The sequence below is a fragment of the Mytilus galloprovincialis genome, chromosome 8 (genome assembly GCF_965363235.1).
Source record: "Mytilus galloprovincialis chromosome 8, xbMytGall1.hap1.1, whole genome shotgun sequence".
In the NCBI taxonomy this organism is placed as follows: Eukaryota; Metazoa; Mollusca; class Bivalvia; order Mytilida; family Mytilidae; genus Mytilus; species Mytilus galloprovincialis.
Window position 1 is genome coordinate 81567141 of NC_134845.1, and position 20910 is coordinate 81588050.

At 34.2% G+C, this 20910-nt stretch overlaps 1 protein-coding gene across 1 annotated transcript in view; it reads left to right on the forward strand.

Annotated features, from left to right (window-relative positions):
* Window positions 1–20910, forward strand: part of LOC143042663 (uncharacterized) — a 43547-nt gene that overhangs the window by 16974 nt on the left and 5663 nt on the right. Inside the window, exon 4 of the mRNA XM_076215084.1 lies at window positions 14052–14144. Coding sequence (XP_076071199.1) covers window positions 14052–14144 — 93 coding nt within the window. The remainder of the gene's footprint in view (window positions 1–14051; window positions 14145–20910) is intronic.

Here is a 20910-nt window from a genome sequence, read left to right on the forward strand (position 1 = left end):
ATTACATAATGATATTTCGATATTACATTATATGGTTTCGTATTGACTTGATATAGTTTTGTCATTACTTAATATGGTTCTGTCATTACTCGATGTGGTTTCACCATTATTTAATGCGGTTATGTCATTATGCCATGTGGTTTTAACATTACTTGATGTGTATGGGACATAACGTAATGTAGTTGTTTCATTACATGTTGTGGTTTTGTTATTTCGTAATGAAGATTTGCCAATTCTTTATATGGCTTTAACATTACGTAATGATGTTACAAAATTTGACGATTTTAGACTACATGATGTGTTAATTCAGTATTTGATGTGGTCGTGTCATTCTTTGATGTGGTTATCCCATTTCTACTACGTGGTAAAACCACGTGACCATTTTGAAAAAAAAAGTTCTATTTTTAGACCGATTTCCATATGTCGTTTGTGTAATGCGCTTTGTATGAGTACCGCTATCCATTAAGTTAAAGTTCAAATTAAAATGCAAGTTGTTGTTAATAGTTAGTCGGTATGACAAAAGCGGTATGAGCAAAACTGCGGTATCCACAGTGCTAGTTAACAGTTGTGAAAACTGTCATTATATTTAAATGATTTTGAATTTTTGTCAAATTATTGCAGTTTCCATGGTAACGGCGGCGATTTTTTTGAAAATTTTTAACTCAAAAGTCATGTCTACATTTGCTAGGCAACATTTCTTTTAAGTTTTGAAACTTTTTGAAATTTTTAATATTTTAGCAATTTCCATGGCAACGATGGCCATTTTGGAATTTCAAAACTCAAAAGTCAAGTCTACATAAGCTAGGCAACATTTAATATTCATAAAAGTAATCATAATTCCATCTACTCTACATCTCTACATACAGAAATGTAAAAAAAAAATTGACTCCACCCATCTTTGAGCCCCCTTAATTATACCAAGATGACACCCTGGTATCATGGACTTTGAGCTCTGCAACCCCCATGATGCAGACTTATACCCAGAAAAAATATAAAGTTTCCATCCTCTACTGCTTCCAAAAAAAAATGGTACGACAGTTTAAGGTATCAGAAAGGTGGTTACAAAGCATAAGTTCTATAGAATAAGAATTCTCCGGGTTTTTTTATATCGTGTATGTTCATTGAATATTTATAAATTGCAGATACTGATATAACACGCACTAACTGATTTTTTTTTTTTTTTTGAAATATCTGTTTTACAGGTGACGAAGGATAGGTTCCAGTTGTCGTAACCACAATACCGTATTTTTTTCTTAGATTGTAAACTACCAAATAAAACCAAATTACTTGGTTTGTACTTTCACGAATAACACGACGGGTGCCACAAGTTGAGCAGAATCCGCGTACCCTCCCGAAGTACCCGAGATCATGCTGATGGATTTATGTGACCAAGTCATACTGATCTATTGAGTTGAGTTAATCAAAACTGTCTTCTGTCTTTACATTTTCTTCTTATGCTGTGATATTATACACTAGGTTGGATTAGGGTGTGTGTTGGTGGTGAAAACCACAGGGTAGTGATATGCGTATAGTGCATTTATGCCGCTGACTTGCATTGTATGTGAAAAGAGAGCCGAGTGCGTCAGTCTCTCCTGTCAGTACATAGCCTCTACACTACCAAGACTTCATTGGTGCCTCCTCGTGGTAACGCACGGATACTGGTCTCATTCGATGCCAGGCTTTACTGATGGAGATCGGGGAGCAACAAGGGCCCTGTAGATGCAGTGTGTAGGCCCATCGGCGTGTGGATATGCCCTAGCACTCATTAACCTTGTCCCAGCTATGGGTAAATAGCCAGTCAGATGGGGGTTGATAGCCCAGAAAGGCAATCCATCTAGAAGAGACAACTCTGATACCAATCCGGGTAGATCTTTGCTCGTAAGCCTAGGCCGGCATTCGATCTAGGGGAATGGAACCCCAACTACAAATCCACTGGCCCTCCAGGTTAGAGGGTTGAGCACAAGACTAACCATCTCGTCTCATAAACAAACTAGTTACGGAAACCAGACCAGTAAACATAAACAATTGCAACGGTATACCAGTGGATGCACGTTGTCAAGGCAACAGCATGAACGTTGTAAGTAAAAGCTTTCTAGAAGCTAACAACAGGAAAAGCAACCTTCTGGGGCCGAAAGAACATCTAAAGATAGGAGCATGGAACGTACGAACCATGTATGAATGTGGAAAGACTGCCCAGGTAGTTAAAGAGATGCAATCGTACAATATTGATATTCTTGGAGTAAGCGAATGCAGGTGGACTGACTGTGGATCTGTTACAACATCTACAGGTGAAACGATTATATACTCAGGTAGAAAGGATAATAAACATCACCAAGGGGTTGCTATTATCATGAACAAAAAGGCTAAAGGTGCACTCATTGAATGGTCACCAGTAGATGAGAGAATTATTGTTGCAAGATTCCATTCCAAATATGCCAAAATGACAATGATACAATGTTATGCACCAACAAATGATGCAGATGATGAAACAAAAAGAACTTTTTATGAGAAACTCCAAAGTATAACCTGCAAAACACCACGACATGACATCCTTATAGTCTTAGGTGATATGAATGCTAAAGTAGGAAATGATAACTTAGATAGTTATGGGCAAACATGGACTTGGCACTATAAACGAAAATGGAGAACTACTTGTAGATTTTTGTGGAGATAACGACCTTGTTATTGGAGGTACACTTTTTCCACACAAAAACATCCATAAAATCACATGGAACTCCCCAAATGGTCTTGACAAAAACCAGATAGATCATTTGATGATAAACGGAAGATGGAAAAACTCACTTTGTGACTTGAGAGCTATGAGAGGAGCAGACTGTGGTAGTGACCATCACTTGATTTGTGGTAAAATTAGACTGAAGCTAAGAAAAGCAGTAAAGAATAGAACCAACAAGAGGGAAATATTCGATACAGTCAAATTAAAACAACCTGAAATTCTCAAGAAATTTAAGATCGAGCTAAGAAACAGGTTTCAAGTGTTAGAAAACCTACAAGACAACAAGCCAAGTACTGTAGAAAGCTTAGAACAGGGATGGAGTAGGATTGAAACTGTGTTTAAAGAAACATCAAGAACCACTCTAGGGCTCCGACAAAGTGAAAGGAAGAAATGGATAAGTGATGACACATGGACTAGCATTCAGCAGAGAAAAGACATAAAGACAAAATTGAACAGCACAAAATCAGAACGAATCCAAACTACCCTAAGGAAAGAATATTCAGTCAAAGACAAAGAACGTAAAACGTAAAGCAAAAGCAGATAAGGGAATATACCTAGAGACACTTGCTAAGGAAGCAGAGACAGCAGCTTCTAAAGGAGAACTTAGCACTGTATATAAAATCACTAAAGAACTAAGTGGTGAGCACACGAGTTCCAGTGTTCCATGTAAGTCCAAGGATGGTAAAATACTAGCCTCAGAAAGTCAACAACTGGAGAGGTGGACTGAACACTTTAAAGAAACATTGAATGCAGAACACCAAGCAGATGTTCCAGTTATAGATCAGTTTGGAATGGAACTAGACATCGATATTGGGGAAGTATCAAGGGATGAGATCAGGAAGGTAATACTTAGACTCAAGAACGGAAAGTCACCTGGCTTAGATGCAATAACAGGTGAAATGCTTAAAGCAGACATAGAAACAAGCACAACCATGTTTCATGAACTGTTAAAACATATCTGGAGGCATGACACTATTCCAAATGATTGGGCAAAGGGTCTTATAATCAAACTATTCAAGAAAGGAGACCAAAGTGACTGCAACAACTGGCGTGGTATAACTTTGCTGTCAGTACCAAGCAAGATACTACTGAGAGTACTTTTAAACAGAATAGATGATGCTATAGATGAAATTCTGAGGTAAGAGCAGGCAGGGTTTAGATCAGGTAGAGGGTGTATCGACCATATTTTTACACTCAGAAATATACTAGAGCAAAGTATAGAGTGGCAAAACAAACTAGTCCTAAATTTCATTGACTTTCGTAGAGCCTTTGGCAGTATTAAAAGAAGTTGCTTATGGGCCATCAATAGGGCATATGGTGTACATTTTAAAATAATCACCTTAATACAAGCTTTCTACAACAACTATGAATGCTGTGTATTACATAACGGTCAACAGTCAGAATGGTTCCAAGTAACATCTGGAGTACGACAAGGGTGTGTTATTTCTCCTATCTTATTCATTACAGCAATAGATTGGTGTATGAGAACAACATTGGGTAATGAAATCACAGGCATCAGATGGACCATGAATTCTTTTCTTGAGGATTTAGATTTTGCAGATGATATCTGTCTACTTTCCAGCAACAGAAACAACCTGCAGAACAAAACCACCAGACTGAATGAAACAGCACAAAGTATAGGCCTGACTATTAATGAGAAGAAGACCAAGCTCATGAACATCAGCAGTAACACAATTCAACCAGTGTACTTGGGACATAACATCATAGAAGAGGTTGAGGACTTTACATATCTTGGAAGCATGCTAAGTAACACCAATGGAACAGCAAAAGATGAAAGAGCCAGAATAAGCAAAGCCAGATATGCATTCTGCCAACTACAGTCTATATGGAAAGAAGGTCAATCAGTCTGAAAACAAAGATCAGAATATACACCAGCAATGTGAAGTCAGTCCTTCTATATGGGGCAGAATGCTGAAGAATTATCCAATCAGACATGAAAAAGCTTTCCTCATTCCATAACACCTGCTTGAGGAAGATCTGTAAGATATTCTGGCCCAATACTATTTCCAACAAAGACCTGTACCACAAAACCAATCAGTGTTGTATTGAGACAGATATTAAAAGGAAGAGATGGCGTTGGATTGGCCACGTATTGAGGAAAGGAAATGAGGATATCACCAAGATTGCTTTAAGATGGACACCTGATGGTAGACGAAAAAGAGGGAGGCCAAAAGAGACCTGGCGCAGAATGATAGAATCAGAGATGAAAGACCTTGGGAAAACCTGGAAGGAGATCGAGAAGAAGGCAAAAGACAGGCAAATGTGGCGAGTGCTGGTTGAGGCCTTATGTGCTGACAGGCACGAAGAGGATGAGTGTGATGAGTGTTGGTTAGGGTTTAGCGCTTACATACATGTTAAACTCCGCCACGTGCACTTTCTTTATATGCCTGCCCCTTGTCAGGAGCCTGCAGTTCAATGATTGTCGTTGTTTCATGTGTGTCCTATTTGATTTTCGTAGAATAGTTAGCTATAAATTAGATCGTTAGTTTTCTCGTTTGAATTGCTTCACATTTTCACATGGTGGTCTTTTGTGGCCGACAATACTGTGTGCTGAAGGCTGTTCGGTTGCCCATGATTGCTTGCATCCACTGCATTTAAACTATGGTGGATAATGTTCTCATTTTTTAGTAGTTTTTTTCTTATTTGTCTGTCGTTCCTCTTTTTCATACCAAATAACTCTGAACAACAACTTAAACTTTAATTTGAACTTTAACTTAATGGATAGCGGTACTCATCCAAAGCGCATTACACAAACGACCTATGGAAATCGGTCTAAAAATAGAACTTTTTTTTCAAAATGGTCACGTGGTTTTACCTAAGTCACATACACATCAAGTAATGTTAAAACCACATTGCCTAATGATACAACCACATTAACAGGGGCGGATCCAGGATTTTGGAAAGTTGGCGAAGTTTTAAAAATATTGCCGAGCGTAGAAAGGTGGAAAAATTTTGGGACCTTTTTTTAGCCTAAAAACATAAATTAAGTATAAAATGCACTTTTTTAAACGGTTTCTGACGTGGGGCATGTATATTTTATAGTTGCTGTAAAGTGTAAGGGTAGGACATTTTTGATGCTTTATTCTCCCTATTAACTGTGTATCATAAAATGATAGTATGGATTCAAAGCTATGCATGTACTGATATATTTGATGTGAGACTTGTCAGTAAAACATAGACCTGGAAAATTCTCGTTTGTTGTATGTTAAGTGAGCATAACCTCGTTAGATTTCTTGTTGTAAACAAGATATACGCCGGACTATTCGATGAAATTTACAATACGACCGACACGAGTTAAAACAAACGAACACGCAATTTTATTCAACTGTTTGGTTGATATATTTCACCAAACAAAATGAAGGGAAGTGAGGGGTTCCCAATCAACAAAAGGCTACGAATGAGTCTCAAATGACAACGAATTTATGAACGACGGTCGACAAATGGAGACATAAAGTCCACACTCAGCAGGCAGGTTGCAGTCTGGTCTTGAGAAAACAAATCAATATATCAGTTCGGCGAAACAGGCATTCAGGTCAGACATGCAAACCTCCGGCCCCACAAAAAAATACGCCCGCTTTTTATTCATCATGTTCATTTAATGCTTAATGATTCTGTTGGAATTTAACTGTAGGTTATTTTAGAATAGGCTGGGGTGTTTGGGGTTAAACATGCCTAATCCTGTGTCAATTTGAAGGTGTCTTGATTGTCAGTCTCAGCCTAAGCAATGTGTTGCTGTAATTTGAATTTTCGACGCACTCGTCAACTCCACCATAGCGAATCACATGACTTTGACATGACGAGTAAATACCAGCGAAAAATATCTTAATAAGTAAAGAATTGTCGCATTAAAATTAAAAACACGGGAAATGGCAAAGTTCATGAAGTCTAGTCTGTTTAATCATTTTACCAAAAAAAAAAAAAAAAAGTCCGAGCAAAGGGGGGGGGGGTGTACGCCCTCTACGCCCCCTCTGGATCCGCCACTGAATTTACATAATGGTGAAACCACATCGAGTAATGCCAAAACCATATTAAGCAATGACAAAACTGTATCAAGTCAATACGAAACCATATCATTTCATATCGGAATATCATTAAGTAGTGACTACTTCATATTGAGTTATATCAAAACATCATTACGTATGTCAAAACCATATAATGTAAAAACTAACTTTCATCAAGTAATTAATAATAGAAGAACATAACGTAATATCAGAGTTCCACATAAGACAGCTGTGGCGTTATATTTGTATCGCCAAAAAAGACTCTGGATTGACTTTTTTGCTTATAGGGTGCACAATTGAAATTTTCAAGCAGCTGTTAAATAACAATGACCTTGACCTACAAAAAACATGTATTTCAATTTCTAAATTTGAAATTTTTGTATTCAATTCATTTCAAGTAAGATTTAAAGATGTTTTAGATCTTAAATAAAATAATTTGTCGAAAACAACATGTGTTTTTCACGTCTTTTGATAGTAAGGTGTTCGTCAATTTGTAGGTAAATATCAAATTTCTGTTATTGGATGTGAAAGAGTATATATAAATGATTTGTTTTGAAATTTGTGTAACGTTAACGTCGAACTTGTTTGAATATAAAGCTCTGTGTATATTGTTGCTTTACAGAAGTAAAAAATACTGCAAACGGAGAAAAAGGGGGATAAAAGTTATGAAAACAAAACGTCTATTAGAAACGGGTAAAACACCCCAACCTACTAATACAGATGACTAAATGAGCAACAATTGGCTATAATGATTACAAGTATTCCCAAAATATAATAAGGGAGAGGGTTATGTACAGCACCGAGGTATTTTACAAACAATTGCAAACAAAAGGCGTGAGAAACCAAAGGGACATTAAAAACTTATATATTGAAGAAAAGCTACAATAGTATGGCAAAAACACGAAAAAAAAGAACAAATGCAAATTGAAAATTATGATCGAAGCTAGTATTGCCTACTATGTTCTATGGTCTCCTGTAGTTTAAGCCAACAAACCACGTCAAAGTCACAGACCAAATGACCGGGTTTTCACCAATAGATAGATTATTAATATATTTCCATCTGATGAGTTAAGCCTTTTTCAACTGATTTTTATAGTTCGTTCTTATGTTGTACTGTTATACCACTGTCCCAGGTTATGGGAAGGGTTGGGATCCCGCTAACATGTTTAACCCCGCCACATTATTTATGTATGTACCTGTCCCAAGTCAGGAGCCTGTAAATTCAGTGGTTGTCTTTTGTTTATGTGTTACATGTTTGTTTTTCGTTAATTTTTTTACTTAAATAAGGCCGTTAGTTTTTTCGTTTGAATTGTTTTACATTGTCTTATCGGGGCCTTTTATAGCTGACTATGCGGTATGGGCTTTGCTCATTGTTGAAGGCCGTACGTGACCTATAGTTGTTAATGTCTGTGTCATTTTGGTCTTTTGTGGATAGTTGTCTCATTGGCAAGCATACCACATCTTCTTTTTTATATTACCACGATTTCAAAATTGAGTAGATGTTTTATTTATTGTTTAGAAAATATGGACTGCTTAATTTTCATTCGATTGCTAACGTTGATTAATATTAAAGGTACAAACAGAAAATGAAATCTTATACATCGTCGTCTTCGTCGTCATCAATGTTTCTAACTGCAACAATTGAGATCTTTCAATCTAACAACAAGATCTCGAGCTGCATCTTTAGATTCATCGATGTCACATTTAAGAAAGGTTTGACAAATCGGTGAAATCATGTGGGTTGCCCTTAAAGACTAAAAACAGTGCGCTTACCGATCCTGAACAGGGATGACGTTGTATCGCACCATTTTACAGCATGAGCGGCTGGTAGAATGTTACAGATGGCAAACCAGTTACTTTTACATATTTCGTGGACAGGTAAATAGCGGCGCACATCTTGTGTGCAAGTTATAATGCCTGTTTGAAACCAAATCTCATGCGTATGCTGCATGGAGGAGAAGTAATGAACATATAAGATCAGAACATTTTGTGACTTTATTCCTTTCACATCGAACCCTTTGTCTACATGAATAGCATCTAAAATCATGCGAGTATCTACTTCATCGAGCGTCCAAAATAATTCTTAAAACTTCAATACTCCTTCTGAGCATATTTAGGGTACTTGGAAGTGCTAGCTAGATAAATGACTTATTCGTGTACAATAGTAACTGTTGGTCTACCATGATGCTGAACAATCGATTCCCCAAGAAATCTGATTAAGGCCTGCTGGTTCTCACTGAATCAAAGAAACTTTTTCAAGTCAGGAATTTGACGACCTTCTATATATGACCTGAAACACTTTTACAGACGAACAAGAATTTGATTTAGCTTTAAAATAACTGCAGGTGTGTCTGCTAGTGTAAGATTTATAGAAAACATAGTGGTACAATACTTAGTAATCATCAGTACGAAGATGGTCTAGGTCTGAAGTATCATGCAATATACTAAAATATACATGATCTTTCCGTACTCCCATAGCCTGGATAACGCTTTATTGTGCTAATTCCTCGCTTATTAATAAGCAATTCAGTAGAAAAACTTAAATGAGCCAGTCCATGCGAAAAGGTACAAAAAGTCCTTTTGGTAAACTTTACAGGACACGTTATCAAAGTTTGTTATAGTATTTTTGAAAAACGATTTTATCCGAAAAAAAATTACATTAATGTAAACATTCATAAGATTGTCAATTCTATCCCGAATTTGTCAACTAAAACAGAAAAAGACGTAGAAATATCTGAATTTATGGTATTTGAGCAAGTGTAAAATCATTTGTTCCCCGGACTAATGCTATACCGACCAGAAACTTAAAAATTTATGACACTACAGAGACAAAAGTCAATAATTTCCGTCAGTTCTACAGGTTTAAAGAAAGTAAGACAACATTAAAGCATGAGGGAAAATACAAAAACTATAACATCTTGTGTTTTAGAAATTGAAAGTTAAGTTAAGTCAAGTTAAGTTATTTAATATTTAAGATTTAATATTTAAGTTGAGTTATTTAATATTTAAGTTAAGTTATTTAATATTTCAGTTAAGTTATTTAATACTATATAATTCAACCTTAGTTGCACGGGATTCGAACCGTTGCCCGGTTTGATTGTATTGATATCCGCATCGTAAGCGAGAGCCTTATCCCCACTGCTACCGGGGTTAACATTATCAATTGGCAAATCAAGCCATTTAAACTGTACTTTGAAAATGATTGAAATATATGAAATAATTCACTAAAAATCTTGATAAAACTAAAGGGGGGGGGGGGTCTCAACACTCGCAGGTGCGTGTAGCTCACAGCTTGATGATATGAGGGAAAGTAAATGTGTTTTATAAATCACAAGTCTACTACCAATAATTATGCACACTTTTTAGAATTTCGTAAATTTTTCGTTTTTGTACCTTTTCGCATGGACTTGCTCATATATAACAAGCTAGGACATATAACACACTTATCCCATGTAATTCATTCCTACTTCGTTTAGGACTTGATGGATATAGTTTAACAGGACTGTGAATGTTTGCCATATTCAGTGATTGAAACGTGACCGAAGGATTTGTTTTGTATATATATAACAATTATAACAAAACTATCAATTCAAAAACTAATTTAAGTTCTAATAACCAACAAAAAAATATTTCCTAAAACAAAACAACAATCTTCAAACAAGTTGGACTATTCAAAAAATACAAATCGACCAGACAACAAGAAAAAAGAGAAATGAAGTTAGTGACAATTGTCCTAGTTAATGACATGATAGTGTAAGCTGCAAAAAGATTAACAGCACGAGAAAGGGCGTGTTTGAATCAAGGCAGAATTATCAATAACTGTGTTTTGAATTGGTATTTTCTTCGCACCGATTAAAATTACACGAAAGATATTTGGCACACGTATGAACCATGTCTTATTGGTTTAATCAGAGTAAAAATCCCGTGAAAGTACCACGCAATAAATTTTCTTTCGTGTAAAATGTGGTAAATTTCAGCTTAAAAAATAGTCTTACTAAAATCATGAAATACTTATACTTAAATTATATAAATCTTTTCAGCTTTTAGTTATATGATAAATTAAATTTTAAAGCTAAATGATCAGTATCATTTGAACAAATAACACAGATAGCAAAAATTTTATTTTTCGTGTTGAAGATGGCCTGTATGATGAGGTATCTTTGGGTACCCTAGGAAGTTTTACCACATTATTTTGAAAAACGTGACCACGGGAGCATACGACGACATTCATGATTGGAAAATATAATGATTATCCAATAGTTTGCATATGAATATAGCCGTGTGTTATTCGTTAACTTAAACTCGTTAAATAGACGCCATTTTCTACGGTGCAGTTTTTTAGAAAGACAATTGGTTTTTTTTTCAATTTTAACATGAGACACAATTTGATATTTGTTACTTTTTTTGGTCTTTTTGGCATATGATTTTGCTTTTTAAACAAAAGTTAAGTGTTTATACATATTGTAAAAATAGAGTTCCTTAAAAATTTCTAAAATTTTGTCCATTTTCACTTAGTAAAGCGAAAGCACACTCTGCATTATTTAAACAAAGTGGTTACAGCATTATTATATCGAGAATTTCATGATTTTCCGAATAATTTTTTTATCAAACTTCCTTTTGTAAAGTTTTGAAGCCCCTCCAACTCAGTATTTTTAATAGATTACTTTTTTTGAGGATTTTTAACTTTGCATTATAGTTCAATGAACATGATATGGAACTCCTCGTATTTTTATGCTTATGGAAAGATTGTAGTAATGGTTTTGAACTTCCTGCCGACAACCTGCGAAAGATCCTGGCAATTTCAGAATGCATACTTGCTTTAAACAAAAACAATTGTGCATCTTACACTGAAGTACGTAGATATCTGACAAGTTTAGCAAATTTTGAAATAGACAGAATCCAAGACCTTCGATGATACGATCAAGACCTCAAAACTAAAGTGGAAATCAGGTGACTTTGTTAAGGCACATATAGCCCAGAAATAATATTTTGTCGTGATTTAGCTCTTGTTAATGTTAAAGACGAAATGACTGTACTCAGGATATCGGCAAATCATATTGATCCCATCCCTTCAGCTCTGTTCCATGATGATGGTACCATGCGGAAGTGCTGTAAATCTGATGTAATTCACCTCATTCAAGAGGACATTTGCTTTTCTTTCAATCTCCCAAGTTATGACAAATCGCACACTGATTTGATACGCGATTGTATGGGAATTATTAAGAGCAAGGATGTCAAGAACTGTAGCCCATTTGATAATCTTTTACAAAGCATCCTAAAATTCTGTTGACATGCTTTTTTTTCGATGCTGGAATGGTGATTGATGTTTTTGATCGGTACGATATAAAGAATACAATCAAATCTGTGTCATTAGGAGCTCAAAAAGTGTAACATTCGTTGTATGTAGATGATAAATTATTTTAGAATAGAACTAAAGGTCGAATCATTGTTCAATCATCTAATAATCGTGTGCTGTGATCACTGTATATTTTCCCAAACTTGCAAATACTGCGGAATTGTGGTTCTATACGGGATTCGTATCAAACTTAAACGACATGAGGCGTTTCATACATGTCAGGTTTTCGTAAAGGCCTTTTGTTTGTTAAAATACTCCTACAACCACTCTTTCGGAGGGGTCCATGTGTGCTTTTGCAAGGGCCAATCCCACAAAACCAAAAAAGTTCATAGAGCTAGAATATACACTGCAGTCCTTCTATCAACTCGTTTGAGTTAATCACCTTGTGAAATATTTGTGACTGGCACATCAAATCAAAAACCAAATTAACTTCATATAAACACAAAAATCAGGTTAAGAAAAAAAGTTTAATTCTAGAAATTTTGGCTCCTCAGAGGTGTACATCCATAATTTTAGTTCATTTATATATTTTGGAGTTTAGTGCGATATCCATTTTCAATAAATTAGTACAATTTTTGTTAAGATGCCAGCTGAAGCTCAGCTTCGGTGGCGAGATTTTCTCGCTGTGTTGAAGACCCATTGATAACCTTCTGCTGTTTTCTGCCATTCGGTTGGATTGTTGTCTCTTTGACACTCTCCTCATTCCCATTCTCAATTTTGTAGAAGGTTTAATTGAGAGCAATCAACAATGCATTTGATAAATTTATATTTTCTAGCTACAGATTGACCTCTGCAAGCTTGACATTCATTTTCAGGAATCCAAACTGGAGTTACCATATATCATCACTCAAACCTTAACACTCAAAGAAGAGGGTTTTAATTGGGTCCTTTATTTCTGTATTCTTTAATTTTTAGGCAATTTTTCTGTTATACTTTTGTAAATTTTTCTCGTATCTTTACATTTTTTGACCATTATTCTTAATTTTTTGCAAATACTTTTCTATTCTTTATATTTTAGTGCCCTTATTATTCTCTCATTTTAATATGTTAGTGCCCCTTTTATTCTCTATTCTTTATATTTTAACGCCCTTATTATTCTCTTTTCCTTTTACGTTGTATTTTTTGGCATTATTTATCTGTATTTATTATTTTGCCCAAACTTAACTCTATTCTTTACTTTTTGGGTCCATTTTTCTGTATATTTAGCCTATGATTCTCTATTCAGTAAACCACATCCTGATCCTAATAGAACAATTTTGTCATTTTAGTAGTTCAGTTATTTGATATCATGAGATTTATTTCTTTTACATATATAGTCCCCCAGGAATGCATTGAGGGGACATAGAAATACTGGGCGTTTGTCAGTTCGTCAGTACGTCTTTCTGTCTCTCAGTCTAGTCTTGTTAGTGCTCTCACATGCACAGTTCTTGCCAGATATTTACGAAACTTATGTGATGTTTATTTTTAACAATGTCTTAACGTTGGATGAGTTCGATATGCAGTAGCGGTCAATTAAAAAAAGAGTTATGCCCTTTTGAAACATTAATAAGATAGAAAATTGCATTGTTAGCACTCTCGTGTGTCTTTGAACAATAATTTATTCTTTAAAGTTTTTTTTTATGAAACTTATATATCATAGCTTTATATTAGCAATGTTTTGGAACATTTTAAAAATCAATGCAGATAAACAATTTTTAAAAGAGCTATAGAATATATAATGAAGCCTTCATTTCTCTATGAAAACTATAAATTGTTTAAATGTTTTTATTGTTGTTGAGTTATTGCCCTTGTACCTTGAATAACTATATACAACGATTGGGATATTGTAGTTATTCTTTTATTAATTTTGTGGTTGAAATGAAACGCACGAAAGAAATACAACATCCGAATTATAGTTGCACGTAATGTAATATTCAACCACTGATTTTATACATTGCAGAAAGGTGATGATGATATTGTAGCAAAAACAGAAAAAATGGCCAAAGATTACAGAAAAGCTGTTGCCCCGGGAACCATACCTATCCTGAAACAGGTAATTCTATATAGTCATAAGGAAGTTTAGAATTTGGGACCCTTTATTTAGTATGAAATAATAAACTAGTTTAACTGTGATATTATGTAAATGCCTTGTTTTTGCCTTGTATTTTTTATACGACCGCAACAATTTAAATGTTTTTAGTCGTATATTGGTATCACGTCGTCGTCGGCGTCGTCCGAAGACGGATGGTTTCCGGATGACAACTTTAGTATACTAATAAGTCAATAGAAATCAATAAATTTTTATCATAAGGTTTATAGCCACCAAAGAACGGTTGGAATTGATTTTTGGGGTTTTGGTCCCAACAGTTTAGGAACAAGGGGCCCAAAAGGGGTCAACATAAGTATTTTTCTAGGTTTGAGACAATAACTTAAGTGTAAGTGTATGGATCTTTCTGAAATTGTACCACAAGGTTCCATGTAAAAAAAGGGAGGTTGAGATTGATATTGGGGGTTAAGGCCAAAACTGTTTAGGAATTAGGGGCCTAAAAGGGGCCAAAACAATACTTTTCTATTACTTTGTATAAATTGCTTATGGAGGTTCTTTGATATGCAGAATCTAAATGTGTATTCATATTTTTATTCATCCTTTAATTCTGGGGCCCTTTTTCGAATTGGTCTACCTTATGGACCAAAGGGTCCAAAATAAAACTTATTAGTAGTTTGATTTTAACAAAAATTGAATTCTTGGTGTTCATTGATATGTTGAATCCAAACATGTATTTAGATTTTTGAGTATGAGCCCAGTTTTTCAAGTTGGTCCATAATTTATAATGGATACTGGACCATAATAGGTAAAAAAAAAATAAGTTCATTAAACCACATTTATTCTGTGTCAGAAACCTATGCTGTGTCAAATATTTAATCACAATTAAAATGTAGAGCTGTTCCAAGCTTGAATGTTGTGTCCATACTTGCCCCAACTGTTCAGGGTACGACCTATGCGGTTGTATAAAGCTGCGCCCTGTGGAGAGACACTCTCCACAAGACACACAATTGCACATAATAATTAACAACTATAGGTCAGTGTCTGAGTGGTTTTAACAATAAGCAAACCCCACACAGCATAGTCCGCTTTTAAAGGCCAGATTTATGTACCAAAAAAATGACAAAAATACCCGATATGATTAACAGCATTAAACGACAGCCACTGAATTTCAGGCTCCCGACTTGGGACAGGCACATACATAATGTTGTTGGGTTAAACTTGTTAGTGGGTGCCAAACCATCCTCCTCATACGGGACAATGGCTTAACAATACAATATATGAATAACTGTACAAATCATTTGGAAAGTCATAACCCATCAAATGGATACAAATTAGAGCCAGAAAAGGGGGTAAAAATAAAGAAAGGACGTGGCAGGGTACCTATACATCCCCCACAACAACAAAACACTAAGTACAGCGGCGTGGGACGTTTGCGCTTTTTATTTTGAACACTTGCGCTTCAAATCATACATGTCATAGGACATATGCGCTTTAAAAAAAAAAAGGATATTTGCCCTTTTTACATAGGACATTTGCGCTTTTGTAATATATAGTTTATATAAAATTGAGAATGGAAATGGGGAATGTGTCAAAGAGACAACAACCCGACCAAATAAAAAACAACAGCAGAAGGTCACCAACAGGTCTTCAATGTAGCGGGAAATTCCCGCACCCGGAGGCGTCCTTCAGCTGGCCCCTTAACAAATATATACTAGTCCAGTGATAATGAACGCCATACTAATATCCAAATTGTACAAAAGAAACTAAAATTAAAATAATACAAGACTAACAAAGGCCAGAGGCTCCTGACTTGGGACAGGCGCAAAAATGCGGCGGGGTTAAACATGTTTGTGAGATCTCAACCCCCCCCTTATACCTCTAACCAATGTAGAAAAGTAAACGCATAACAATACGCACATTAAAATTCAGTTCAAGAGAAGTCCGAGTCTGATGTCAGAAGATGTAACCAAAGAAAATAAACAAAATGACAATAATACATAAATAACAACAGACTACTAGCAGTTAACTGACATGCCAGCTCCAGACTTCAATTAAACTGACTGAAAGATTGTGATTTCATCATATGAACATCAGGCACAATCCTTCCCGTTAGGGGTTTAGTATCATACCATCATAACATATATGAGAAGAACATAACCCGTGTCATGCCAACAACTGTTTTTAGAATAAATGTGTTTAGTTCCGATGCAAAGACCTTATCGGTGACTCAATATTAACGCCAAAATATGCAATCTTTAATGACTTGACAACAGTATCGTAATTATATCCCTTCTTAATAAGTCTATTCAAAGGTTTTGTAAGTTTCTGAGGTGAATACTGACACCTTTGCGCTTTATAAAGAATATTTCCATAAAAAATTGGATGTGAAATACCTGAACGTATTAGAAGTCTGCATGTTGAGCTATATTTACGAATGATGTCTTTATACCGATGATAAAATTTAGTAAATGTTTTGACTAGTTTGTGATATCGAAAACCCTGGTGTAATAATTTTTCAGTAATACATAAATTTCTCTCGTTAAAATCTAAAACATTGTTACATACACGAGCGAATCGTACAAGTTGAGATATATAAACACCGTAAGATGGTGACAAGGGAACGTCACCATCTAAAAACTGATAATTAACGCTAGGAAAGGAAAAATCATCCCTTTTATCATAAATTTTTGTATTCAGCTTTCCGTTAGTGATATAGATATCAAGATCGAGAAAAGGGCAGTGGTCATTGTTAGTATTAGCTTTATTTAAAGTAAGTTCAACAGGATAAATTTCATTAATATACATACTGAAGTTGTCATTATTGAGAGCCAAAATATCATCCAAATATCTAAAAGTATTATTAAATTTGTTTATCAGATGTTGTTTCGATGGGTCTTTGCTTATTTTTGTCATAAATTGTAACTCACAACAATACAAAATAGGTCCGCAATAAGTGGTGCACAGTTAGTCCCCATTGGAATTCCGATAATCTGACGATATACGGAATCCCCAAAGCGAACAAAAATGTTATCTAGTAAAAATTCAAGGGCATATATAGTATCAAAGCATGTCCAATTAACATAGTTTTTTTGTTTATTGCTACTAAAAAATGACCTAAAAGTGTTTGAACATATATATTCACATTCTGATTTTTTGAATGCCCATTTAATTAGGTGTGTGAATTTTTTCTTAATGAGAATGTGAGGCAATGTGGTATACAAGGTAGAAAAATCAAAACTTTGAACAGATTCAAAATCACCAATATAAGCATGCAATTTATCAAGTACTTCCAACGAGTTCTTGACACTCCAAAAGTAATTTATTCCACTATTTTCGAAGGCCTTATTTGAACAATTTATTATCAGGTTTTTAATTGTACCAAGTGTGCTGGTAAGAAGAATAGACAATTTAGTAGTTGAACAATGGCTTGAAGACGAAATAAATCTATATTTGTAAGGGGTTTTGTGTAGCTTCGGAAGCCAATACATAGTTGGGACTTTCATTGTATTTGGCTCTGCTTGTAAAGCGGTGGCTAAAAGTTTATGTTTGTTACAGATTTCGTTTTCTGAAAATGGAGTCAGTTGGAATGTTGGTGAATTGGTGATTTCCTTTTTCAGAACCTCAATGTAAAATTTACGTCAAACAATAATAATATTATTAGCAGCTTTATCGGCCGGGACAAAAACAAATTCCTTGGCTAGTTCTTTTAGTTTATGTTTGATACGAGAAATAGGTTTATTGTGGTTATTGTTAATAGTAAAATGTTCTTTAAAATGTTGAATACGTATATCAACTATCTTCATTACTGAATTAAGAAAAGAGTCCCAAAGATTTTTTGTCAGCTTTTTCCCGTTTTATCCATTTCATACAGTAAGTATGGAGTGACTCGTGGATGATATTACGACACTCATTCCAATTTATAATTGACGGGGGACGATATTTAGGTCCATTACTGAGGAATGATTTTAACTCTCGGTCTTGAACGATGTTAAGATCTCCTGTTATAACATGGAAAATGGGTCCATAAATATATTCGGAATTACTGCAATAACATGAAGTAGGTGTATTTTCACTGATATTAACATCTTTACACAATTGACTATAATTAAACACAAAGGAGTATGTTCGATAAGGTCCTACAATGGCCCCCTTTATTAGCATAAATTTCAAATTCGGATTTATTGACCAATATCACGATAAATTATAGCTAATACATTGACTAGATAGGATATAAGCCATTCTGTTGAAAATTTTATGTTTCTGCGTTTCATTATGACGTCACAAGTTGTACTCATATTGATTTTTCACGAAAAAATCAATGAAAATGGGTAAATTTCCACAGATTATTTGACAGGAAATATAGAGCGCATATTTCGACAACAAAGATCTTTTAAAATAATATTTGTGAAGTCTTTTAACATGTCTTATTTGAATATCAAGCTTGTCGACGCCTGCGCTCTATGTTTCCTGGTCCTTTATTTGGTTGAAATCCAGCTGATTTTGTCAAATTTCACCAAAATCCCTTATCTTGACCTTTTTGGGATGTAAAAATCAACGTGTTAGAATTAAACTTCGACAAAAACAGCTCTGTTTAACTTTCTCATATGTCTTTAAGGCAACTTAAAACAATTATTGTCTTGTAACCATGAACTTTATAATTGGGGCCAAATATGGCACTTACCGAACTTACTCCTTTCCGGGTAGATTTCTTGTAAATATAACAAATAAGAGGTAGCTCAGTATTGTCAAAATATCCAGGAATTTGTTCTTTAACAGAATGGTCGTTAAATATACCGGCAATATTTACAAAATCAAAGCCTTTATTGACATACTTAATTTTAAGAAAATGTTTTTTATGATCTTCAGGGCGATCAATTTTGGGAAATAATTTAGAATAACAATATGCCATAATAATTTGAACAATTTCATACTTAGTTTATATGACAATCATTCCTTTTATCTGGGCTTTGGGCCGACATGTTTGACCTTAAAGAGTTAAAATCGTATTTTGCTTATGATAAACGTTTAAAAATCGTTTCATAGCACATTGATATATGTTTTAAGGAAGTTTGCCGTACTCAATTTCAAAATAACAAGCTTTTCATAACACTGGTATATTGATAGGGGTTTAATAAAGGAACCAAAAAAGCAAAAACAAAATATAGGTGCTTGTTTTCGAGATATTAGCTATTGAAATTTGGCGGGAAAATGTTCTCTCTTGACTTTTCATAGATTTATCATTGACAAGTTAAAGTTCTCAAAAACTATGAAAAAATAACAACAATTATATATATCATTTACAGATGGCTTATAATTATATATGTAAAAGATTTCTTCAAAAAGATAAAAATAAATAAATTGTATAGCAGGATGAGTCGAGTAGAACTGTTCATTATAGTGGGCATGGAAAGGTTCTGGACCATTTGTCGTACTAATGACAAATATAAATTAAATTTATTTACTGACAACTAGTTCAAAGCCAATAACTACTATTACAAAAATCATGCATCTAAGACTAAATTATAAATCAGTACACAAACAACATCCAATGGATGAGTGTAAAGATGTCATAAACAGTAAAAAAAAAACCACCACGACCTTTTGCAATGCCAAATACAGGAATCGACAGATTTTTGAGTCATGAATACATGTATGCGTATCTTAGTATGTTTTTTAATTTAAAACATAATATATATTTACATTTTTTATTTAATTTATTGGATGATATAGATACATTAACTTTTGGGAATATGGAAAAAGTCTAAAGAATCCACTTAACTTCACCTTTTGGAAAATTAAAATGCTTAGATGGATGGTGAAGAAAATCAGCTATTTTTTTTATTTTTATTTTTATTTTTTTTTTCAGGGTAATTTTTTTTTATTTTTTATTTATTTTTTCAATAGTCAGGATTTAACATCACCCTTACAGCACCTACTGACTAAGGTTGTACAGGGTTTCAAATATTTAACAATATAAGACTATTGTTTTATCAAGATTTACACAATCGAAAATATAATTTTTTTTTGAAAATCTCTTTTTTATTCTCTCTCTCTCTCTCTCTCTGAGACTCTTTCTCTCTTTTTCACAATCTCTCCATATAGACATATCTACAGATTATATAATAGAAAAAAAAGGTGTACATGTGCTATGCATACATTACAAGTTGTTTGCTCTGTTCCATAAATAGGTGAAAAAGATATACATGTATATTGATATAAATTTTGTTGTTTAAGATTACCATTCAGGATAAATAATAAGCATAGGGGCCCAAAGTTTTTCAAGTTCAAAAACATTGTTGTATTTTCTTGCTGTATATAACTCTAAGTTATAAAAGTTTTTCAGTCTATTTTTTAATTCAATTGCATTTGGAAGCTTTTCTTCTAGCTTGCATTTATAGATGTATTTTTTGGCAAAAATTACAAAAAAATTTAAAAATAAGCTTTCTTCTACAAAACCAAGAAAAAAGTTTTTTTTGTTAAATTCAATGTTAACATAGAAATTTTTCAGACAAGCACAAAACAAATATAAAAAATTTGATGTCACTTGATAATCATAGAATAAATGTCCAATAGTTTCATCTTCACATCTACAAAAAGAACATAACTTTGTATCTTTGATTTTAATCTTATATAAAAATGTATTTGTAGGAATAGTCCTATGTAAAAACTTATATTGGAAATTATACAAATATGTATCTCTACAACCTTTCTGAAGTATACAAAAGTATGTCTTCCAGTCTTCAATGTTAGAATGCAGCTCATCCTCCCATTT